This window comes from Lampetra fluviatilis, chromosome 12 (assembly GCF_964198595.1).
Source record: "Lampetra fluviatilis chromosome 12, kcLamFluv1.1, whole genome shotgun sequence".
Taxonomy (NCBI): Eukaryota; Metazoa; Chordata; class Hyperoartia; order Petromyzontiformes; family Petromyzontidae; genus Lampetra; species Lampetra fluviatilis.
In genome coordinates this window covers 11421883-11432536 of record NC_136286.1, presented here as the reverse complement: position 1 = coordinate 11432536, position 10654 = coordinate 11421883, and the positions used below count along the sequence as shown (strand labels likewise).

Sequence of the window (10654 nt, the reverse complement as noted above, 5' to 3'; positions counted from 1 at the left end):
AGGCCATTTGAAGCAAAATATGAAAATGTGAGGAATACAGATGGCTACATTGTCACATGACACAATGCATATAAACACAATCGGGATGAATTCAGGAAAAAAAACATTTTACAAATGTTAAAGTAAAAAGACCAAGAATACACTTAAAAACATTGGCCATGGCCTCCCTCCCCAAGTCACCACCACCTCCCGCGATGATCATCTGCAAACCAGCTTTATTTCACACTAATTCCTCGATGGACATCCTCAGACACATTTCCTTTCCTTGGCTGCCCACTCCATTATTCTTGAGCATCATCCCTTCTATCGGCATGTCCAGGAATTTGTGAACCACGTCATATCAGTTATACATACCGATTAAAAACTCTTCTTTTAAGCTTCACCAATAAAACCATTACAAAAACAATCTTGATTTGAAGCGTTCGTGACTGCAGGAAACCATACTCAGGTTCTTTCGGTAGTCACATAGGTAGAAAATAACAATAAAACACGACGTTTCGGCCGAAAGAACCAGAGGAGAATTACAAAAACAATTCAGCTGTAACCGCAGCAGACTCACCTAGATAAATCAGATGCAAACCAAAGAGATTGTTTTAATATATTTATTGAAGTTTTTTCATATTTTCATTTATCTACTTTAGGTTGTTATTTTTAAAAGTATGGTCTGGCGCGTTAAAAATAACCAAAACAAAAAAATTAACTATTCACAACTAAAAATGAAGTTACACACTGAAAATATTTCCATTATCAACATAACATTTTCAGATATATCGGCCTCCTACTGGTCACGAGCCCCCACCTTGCCTTTATCCTTAGAGTATGCAATGCAATGTTATAATTGTTAACAGATTAAAAGGCGAGCAATGCAAACTTGCACATTTATCATCCTTCGAACAGAACGTGCCTAAAAAGACGCACTCATTTTCTCTCTGACAAAAGTGTTTAGTGGTTTAAATGTCGTTCATCCAAGCTTTTCTGTTTATATCATTTAAATAATAGCTTGGGTGAGCTTACAAGGAAGGTGGGCACTGAACTCTGCAATGAATTATTTAACAATATACACCATATATGAAACATTCACTCTCATGTCAACATTTTAAGCAAACGAGCACACTGCAAGTTTTCTTCGGCATGAGACATCAGTATTCTTGGGCTGCCACAGAGCCCTCTGCTGGGGCCGTTTCGTTGCAACAGGTCCCAATGGTAGAATATCCACTTGCTGCTAGAGCAGAGGGCAACCCTTGAGCTTCTGCAATTAAGACACTGAGCGCTGTTTGCCGAGAAGGGCCAATTGCGTGGATTAAAGGACATCTGTTGCGCTGCAATAGTTGAGTCTCACTTTCAAGAACCGTGTTAGCACATGTGTATCGCTACATATATGTGCATGTATATATGCATGCAACACAGCCATTACTTGCATTGGAAAACTGGGGGCAGGATAGGGGTGTATAAGACACGATATGCTACCCGATCAGTCACAATGGAATAAATAAGCCATGGAAAGCGCCTGTCCATTTGGGAAGACTTCATCCATTCCTCCCAAAAGAGCCTCAGTTTTATGCACTTGTAATGACTTATGCATTCATAAATGCATTTCTTAAAACACAACGAGCTACCTTAACTTCCTGTTTAACCACTGCACACCAAAAGGTAAATTTCACCCTCCGCATGAGTAAAAATCCAATGCTCTCAATTGTTACACTTTTAGTTCATGTTGCAGTCAAAGAAAAGAAACAGTTTTAATGAAAAAAAAAGCTGTAAAAGTGGATGGTTAGCGAAGGAAAAACCATGCGCTATTTTCGTAGAACAAAAAGGTAAATATAACTGGCAAGTATAGAGCACAATTGGCAGAATGTTAATTGTTGAAACCGGGACCATTACCAAAGGATGTGAGATTCAGCATAATTATAGGAGTGTTACAAAAATCGCTTACATATACATTTTGTACACGTTTATTACAAAATAATTAACAAGACTTCCAATTCAAAACGTGACAATGCAAACTTTAACCCAATCGCCATCACCTAAGCCCAGATTTGTTAAAAGCTTGTTGCAGAATAATTTTGCCATATAATTATATAACCATGTTTTGAATATAAAACATAACAGAAATTGTGCACCATATTTTTACATTGGACGGAATACTCAAAAACTGTCCATGTTATATCGTAAGTTAATGAAGATGAAGTAAATGTTCCCTGGTTGGAATATACAAGATACCAGCTTGAAGGAGTTGCTCAGCTGCTCAAGTTATTAAAATTACAAACACCTTTTTTGGTTGTGTTCAGCAGTTGCAAAACTTTTTCAAGTTGCAAAAGGGGTCAGGGTACAGACGCTGCCCGTAGCAAACATGAAATCCATGTCAATTTACACCAAACAGTGGCCATTGAGTAATGGAGAAAAACCAGTGAACCACTTTCCATCAACGACAGCAAGACAGTATGACAAAACCATCCAACAGTGTTCGGTAAGTGGCCCTTTAAGGATAGAGCACAAAGGAAATAAACAAAGCAACACGTCTTTCGTTTTAGTGAAAACTGTGATGGGGTTCTGTGGAAAGTGTTCATCGAACGTCAGCGCATTTGTCAACACGCCTTTTATGTAACAAAAGACAAAAAGTTGTACTTGTGTTGCTAGTTCCGTTACATCTGATAACATACATGTACAGCCCTTTTTTCCCAATATACTGCTGAAGGAGGGCCTCTCTTTATCCGTCAATGTCATGGAGGATATTTTACCAGAACCCCACTGGACTGGTCGGTGTGGGTTAATGAAAACGTGACACATTTTTTACTGTTTGGCCGTGTCGGGTGGTGGAGGGTTACGACACATTTATACATATCGCGATCCGACCTAAAAACCTATATTATGTATATTATGAAGGCAAGGGATTGTAGACCCGGGAGCATAGCAGACCAGCACAGCATTGGCTTTTGCACAACCCTCTGCTGCTTGCTATGTCGCCCCAGTCGATAACCCATTGTGCATGTGGCCACCCATCAATGCATCAGGCATGAATAACTTCCCAGATCTATGGAATTTCCGAGAGATTTGGTCATAGGCCTTTAAGAAAATTGTATTTATTAACTGGCGACATGATTCGCCAACACTAACCACGAGGTACTTGCAAATGGGAAAACCACGAAGGGTATATAGCCAAAAATAACACCACACTTTGGACAAAAATAAAGTATACGGAGGACATTATTCACAGCACACGTGATGTGAAAGCCACCAGTTGATAATAGTGACTTCCAAGAATTAATTTCTTCTGCAGAATTAGAACTAAAGACTCCCAGAGGTTACAAGCGCAGGAGGCTCTGCTGAGCAGGGATTTTGCCTAAGGGTTTAGTCCAATGTATCTGTACCCCTGTAATCATCTTGCAAGACACCACTTATTTTGAAACAAGGAGAGGTAAGAACAATTGTTTTTTTTACCATGCCTGCAAAATATTTTTTTACCATGCAGCAACCATGGCACAAGGGACAGGGTATTCGGGAGGTTCGTCGTAACAGCTTCAAGGCTCCTCGCCGATGAGCATTAGTTTGCGACCAAAAGCCCAGGGAGCCCATTAGACCCAAGTTGAAATAACCAACAGTCAGTGACGACATCTGCCCAATGACATATGGACCATTGTGGACAGTTGCAATCCAGACCTACCGATATGGGGACCAAGAGTTTTTTTCAGGTTAAGAGCCCAGTATACCCTTTAGACCTGCTCATTACATTTCGTGAATGCACCAAAAAAGGAATAAAGAAACATACGGATGCACGTGTTTAAAATTCCCTACGTGAAAGTCCAATGTTATTATAAAGGTAGACAATGCTGTGTTTAAAAAAAATAGTCCTGTAACACCAGCAAAGCACAAATACAGCATATTACAAACATGCACAAGCTCTCTCAAATGTTGACATGTGTCTTTAGTTTGGCACAATTGTCAGAATGTTTCAGCTGTACAATCCCTTACTTTTCAACGGGATGGATTTTATGTAAAGGTTTATACGCACAACATAATTTAATTGATGAACGTGGAATTATTGGAATGCAGAATGTTAAAAATAATAAATAAAAAGGATTGAAAAAAGGGGGACAAAGGGAAATATATAACTTACTTATGCAGTTATCATAGACATGGGCTGTATGTCAATTGGTCCATTGACGAGGTGTTTGCAAATGTAATATGCAACAGTGTTTGTAACGCACGCAATACATACGCTGAACAAAAGCACTTATGCGAGATTAAGAGTTCAAAAATGTCAAAATATGAAAACGATACCTATAAGCATCATCAATATAATTATCAGCTTCTTTCATTTAATGAACATTTCAAAATAATAATAATAAAAATTACACGCATAAGAAACACTAAGACACACGAAACCCTCGTTGGTTTGTGCCACGTAAATACGCGTTTACGTCTGGAAACTATTTTCGCCTTCCACCGGCGCAGACGACTGGAATGATCCTGACTGCAGGTAAAAGTGCACAGCCTCCGCCACCTGGGGGTTTCCAGCAAACGAGCCGGACTCCGGCCCCGGCGCGTCCGGCGTAGACACCGCCTCCTGCACCATGCACATGCGCCGCTGGTGCTGCTGTAGCAGGCTCTGGAAAGGGAAGCCCTTGCCACACACGCTGCACTCGTGGATGAACACGCCGATGTGCAGCAGCGTGTGCTTCACTAGGTTTCCGCTCGACGTTGTCTGCAGGCCGCACACCTTGCACACCAGCTTCTCCATGTCCACGTGCAGCCGCGCGTGCCTCCGCACCACCGCCATCTTCTTGGGCACGGCCATGCCGCACACCTGGCACGGCATGGAGCCGTAACCATCGTCCGAGGTGTCCGCTATCCCGTCAGACGTCTGCTGCGGCTGCGAAGGCTGCTGGCGCTGCCAGGCGTTCTGCCGACCGGCGTACGATTTACGCATCTTGCAGTTCTTGTAGTGCAGGCTGAGCCGCGCGGGGGAAAGCAGCTTCTTACCGCAGTCATTGCAGGAGAGGACCGTGATGCCGGCGTGGGACAGGATATGCTCCACCGCCCTGTTGAAGAGGCTGAACTTGCGCCTGCACACCCTGCACTCGAGAGTCTCGCGATCGACATGCATCGTTGCATGCTCACGCAGGGAGGACATGTTCTCTTCCAGGGTCTCTCCGCAGATCTGGCACTGCACGTACCCGTACGCCTTTGGAGAGTCAACAACTGATCCTTCCTCAGGCGTTTCGTTTTTCAAGCCTGAGGCCGTCATTAACGCCGTTGGCATGTACTTTCCTTCCACTCCAATAACGTTATAATCTTGTTCATTCTGCAAAATCTCAATCTTGTCTTCTTTCGCGTGCATTCCTTGGCTACCAACAATGTCGGCAGTGTCGTAGGAACACATATTACTGTCGTCATCCAGCTCTTGTTTAACCTCTATCATGGGGAGGGGCAGCTGTCCATTTTCGTCCTCTGTGGACCCGCGCGGGATTCCGTCAGTTCTGACCTGATCTCCGGAGCTCCCATTGTGAAATCCGATAATGGACTGCTGCTCAGAGTTTCTCCTACACCTACCCTGGCTGTCATCGGAACCACTCAAAAATCTCGGACCCAAGGTGGGAAAGAGGTCCTTTTCATTTCCGCAGCCCTCAATGGCCGACTCGTGACCTGCATATCGCTCCTGGAGACACTGTGTATTGTTAACACGCTCAGTTTTTACATCGCAGCTCATCCGCGCTTTCCTGTCTTTGAAGTTTGCGCTCTCGGTTCTCTTTTTCAGCTGAACCAGCTCCCGGACGTCTGCAGTGTATCGCTCCTGTTGCACATCATCATCGAAGGAAGTGCTGGTACCATTTGCGATCTCATCCACATCGTCGAGCGTTTCCAGGATGGGCTGGATGATCAGCTCGAGCGACTCGAGGCCTAGGTTCTGCGCCGCACTGTAGAGTTCGCGCACGTCACCCCGGCCGACCAACACGTCCCCGCGGTACAGGAAGTCGAGGACCTTCTCAAAGGCCACCACCCCCACAAAGTCCAACACAAATGGACCCAGGCTGCTACAGGGAGCATTGAAGAGAACGGTCCGGAAGTATCTGCAGGTGCTGCTCAGCACAGCCTTGTGGGCCAGGTAGCGCCGGCTCTGCACCTCCACGACGACGTCGCAGAAGGAGCCCGTCTGACGGAGCTCACACAGCTCTCCCAGCAGCTCGGGCATCATTTGGACGTTCTTCAGGCGAAACCCATCCTCCACCGCCTCCGCCATGGTAGACTCCCCTCTGTCAACTAAAGGAGGGGAAAATGTGTGTTGGAATTAGTAAGAGCAGGTAAAACAAGCATTTCCTTATGTTTATAAAAAAATTAATGTAAAGTTTGGCAAGCCACAAAATGACGTCCTGCTTGGCATTTGCGCACGGGCTAATGATGGCCACAGCAATAAAGCTGCTAGGTGCTGATAACATTAGCTTGCAGGTATGAGTTCATATCGCACACAAAAAAACCCTCAATAATCTTACCTATATTTCTGCGTTTTTATCAATGTTACATCGTAAAAGAAACCACTGTGTTAAAGTATGCCAATCAATAATGTTTAGCATGCCAAAATGAAAATTAAAGCACAAAATCTATTTTGCTCATGTGTGTGCGTTTTCAAAAGTCCACTCATCATTCTGGTTCACATACATTGTCAGCCTCAATTCATATTTGAATAAGATGTGCATTCATTCAGCTGTTTAACAACCAATGTCAGCTGCGTGAGAACCACTAGGGTATAAAAAGCTGTTACTGGAGATAAGGGTATGTGTGTGATATGCACACCATAGTAACTTTTTCAGACTAATTTTATACTCAATGCTTTACATTCCCCCCTATTGTTTTAAATAAAGGATACTCAAATGAATTGTATAATTGCAGTACTCACTATTGTTATTTTTGTCAAAAGGTTTCCTTTTGGTTGCAACAAGCGATTGAGCTGGTCACACAGACAACATTGCTCTCAATGATGCAGTGCACATTCTGCCAACACCTCCAGGACCAATTAAGACGGGAACACATTGTAACACACATCTATACCGTTAACTTAATTCACTTTAAAAACATCATTAAAACTCATTTTTATCATGAACGAAGTTCAGGAGAGACAACCTAGGTACACAGCTACAAGTGATGTTTTATTAGCTGGGTCTTCCTTCAACAGATATCACTAATTTCATTTTATGCTCCTGTGATGAAAGATTGGCGCAATTATCGAAATGGAGTTGTTGGTTTCCATCAGACAACTTCAAGCTCATCAGTTGGACAGTCCATCTTTAAATAAATTAATCGTCCAATAACAGACGATTCTCGTCAAAATGTACATACTGCATGTTCATTCAGATGAAAAGATTGACCGACAATGATTCGAGTTTATTATGTCGGATAACCATCACGAGACGAATGTTAAAATACCATCCACCAAAGGATGTAGAATGAATTGTGGAGTATCAAAACTCACTTTTTACTTCTTATAAGCTGCATTGTATTGAAGTTACAGTATCCTCTTAAGGGGGCAAAGGCTGACAGCTTTTTTAACAATACTCATACAGTATGCGATGTTTGCTGGCGAGGACGTCCAGTCACAAGTGATTGAGCTGCAAGGTGAATAGGACCTTCCTCGCGTTACTCGCGACTTTTGTGTTTAGTATTTTTCTCTATTCGTGTTTCTGAACAATGGGAATTCCACCCCCCCAAATGCTGTCTGTGCTTTTATTTTATTTTTTCCTTCAGTTGGTTAGGGTAAAAAAAAGCATTTGAAAACAAAAGGAAAGCGAGCGGCTATGCAGCGGCTGGCAACAACGGCTGGTGGCCTGAAAAGCAGAGCAGCAGATGGGGGGGGGGGAGGAAGGAAAAAAGAGACGGAAGACAGAACTTGGCCCAGACACACACGGCCAAACTACGCTTCCAGCTTTAGGGCGTCTCGTGAAAATACCGTCGACTACAAAGCCTTGGGAGCGGCGCACAATACACCGGGCAACACCGCAAATGCGCCCCCCTTTACTCAGTGTGCTTGCAACACACCTGGGGCAGCGAGTGGCATCGTTTTGCCAGGGCTAGCTCAGCGGTTTGACACTGTAAATACACCATGCACTCGGACAACAAAGGAAGGCTTTTAACCGCACCTCAACCCACGCTACTAGACAGAAGCGGCGTACATATACCGCTCCACGTACATATACCGCTCTACGGAAATTCACCCCCCCCATCCTCCTGCAGTATCACAGTACAGCATCGAGCCGCGTTATATACGTGGGACCGATTGCACGTACGGTTGGGTTACTCAATCAACTTCTACCCACGCGACTCTGCGTGCAACGATTAAATCGTGACGATTAAAGAAAATAAATGGCACTTACAATGGACGTAACATTCCGACTAAATGGCATTATCGAGAGAGATGACACGCCGGTGCAAAAAGGTACCATTAATCAATAATGGGACTCTCGATTATTTAAGCCCAAATTGTGTGCCGATGAGACCCAGGAGGAGGAGGCGGCCCGAATCCAGTCCGGAGTTTTCTTGCGCAAACAAATGCCCGTGGGGGACAGATAATTGCTTGGAAAAAGACAACGAATAAGCTCTCCGGACCTAACAAAAACCACCGTAACGTCACGGTGGGAAGACGGTCAGAGCGAGATGCCGCGTGTCTCAGACTCCACGTAGAACGCCTCGACTGCGCTGAGACCGCGATCTGATCCCTCGAGGTACCGGGGAGTGGTGGTGGTAGGGGGGGTGGCCGGAAAGCGGCCACACGGCCTCCTCACACAGCCACTGAGACTCCGCCAGCCTCGATCCCAGGCGCCACCGGCGGCGTTAGAGAGGCGTTCAACCCTCGTCCTCCTCGACACCGACGGCGAGACAAATGCGGGATAGGACAACAAACGTGACGGCGGGCATACGGCAGCCGCAAGCCACGCGTCTGATATCCACCCCCACCACCACCACCAACCACCACCACGCATCCGGCACGGCGCCTCCATTGAGCGGCGGGGCGTGTGGGAGAAGAGACCACTGGGACATTCAAATTCATTGTCTCACGCCAGCCCCGGCAGGCGGCATTTTCCCATTGTACTGCACCGATCGCGTGCCCGCCACACAAACCCCCACTCGGGCCCTGGTGGCTGCAATAATGTGCCCACCTTAGCGGGCGTGTGTGTGTGTGGTGGCGGGCGTGTGTGTGGCGGCCTTCAGCAACAAAAGCGTCCGTCGCCACCGAGTGAGGGCCCCCGAAATGATTGTCTTTTATCCCTCCAAGGAAGACGCGAACGACTCACGCCGTGACGAGCAGAGCGGGTGGCAGAGGGAGGCGGACCGCTTCGTGTTGATAAGACGGCGACGAGAAGGCTGTGGCGATGAGTGGGCGGAGAGAGAGAGACGAAGGGCGATGAGTACCTCAGACGCGAAGGCCGCCACCGCCGCCTGCCTTGCCGCCTCGCTCGATCGCTCAGCCAGCCTCCCGCTTTTGCCCTTTGACCCCCCTCCCCCGTCGCGTGACGTCACTGCCTGCCGACGACACCGCCCGCCGTTTCCTGTGCGTGACGTCATTGCTGGCTGACGTCACAGCCCTCTCCTCGCCCGCCGTTTCCTGCGCGTGACGTCATTGCTGGCAGACGTCACAGCCCCCCCCTCCTCGCCCGACGTTTCCTTCGCGAGACGTCACGGCCGTGAGATGGGCGGGGCCCGCTAAGGGGTGGCAGTTATCGCCGTGGTAAGACGAACGCTGATTGGCTGAGAGGCGAGTTTAAATAGTGGGGGGGGGGGGGGGATTTGTTCTCCTGCCTCGGCAGCTCTCCGGCTATATTTTTTCACCTGATGACGATTGCTTGTGTTGCGATCGAAACGTCGTGATAATTTTATTGTTTTTGTATCTACGTGGCTTTACCGAAAGAGCCAAAGAATATGAATTCCTGCAGTCACGAAAGCTTTAAGTCAAGATTTGATGTGGCGCCCTTACACAGAGGCTACGTAACGTTAATTCTTACCGATTTATAATGAGAACGATAGGAGTTCCAGTTTAGCACGTAGGCTTTCGCGACCAATATCCATAATACAGGTTTTTAAATCCTTTATATTAAGTTCACTTGCTTGCTTGCGCGCTTACGACCGTGCAAATCTTTCGGTCGTTTTTTAACCCACTTCCCGTGATCCAATCGAGCTGACATTTTGCACACAGACTCGTTGTGCGTGACAATTAATTTTCGTGAATTTTTTTTCCATAACTTTACACTTTTTAGGAAAAAAAATATATTTAATTACCAATTGCTTAATGGTGGCAGGCAATTATCTGACCCATAGGTGGCAGCCATCTCAAGCCAGAGGACGAGAGGACTCTAGCCGCCACGCATATAAAGGATGTATAGTGAAAAACTTTGTTTTTACGGGTTAAATTTGTTTTGGGTTTGATCGCGTAAACAGCACGAATCGGCATGTTCTGTTTACGTGACAAACGTTACTAATTGGCTGTGATATTGGTGGCGAAAGCGTACGTGTTAAATAGCCAACTAGAATAAAAAATTAAATGCACGCATAGGGCATCCATAATACAAGGCTTCATTATACATTTACTTACGTACATTATTCCCAAATAATTTGCTCGTCGTGCACTTACAAACTGCCCGCGTACCCCTAACCGGCATTACGTTGTACA

General features: G+C 45.8%; 1 protein-coding gene across 1 annotated transcript; it reads right to left on the bottom strand.

The window, feature by feature from the left end:
• Positions 1-210: 210 nt before the first annotated feature.
• On the bottom strand, positions 211-9552 carry LOC144935272 (zinc finger and BTB domain-containing protein 39-like). Its single transcript, XM_078861842.1, has 2 exons — positions 9282-9552; positions 211-6258 (listed from the first exon to the last, which is right to left on the bottom strand). Exons 1-2 carry the CDS (start codon positions 9550-9552, stop codon positions 4415-4417), a joined length of 2115 nt encoding a protein of 704 aa, XP_078717968.1. The 3' UTR covers positions 211-4414.
• Positions 9553-10654: the final 1102 nt, after the last annotated feature.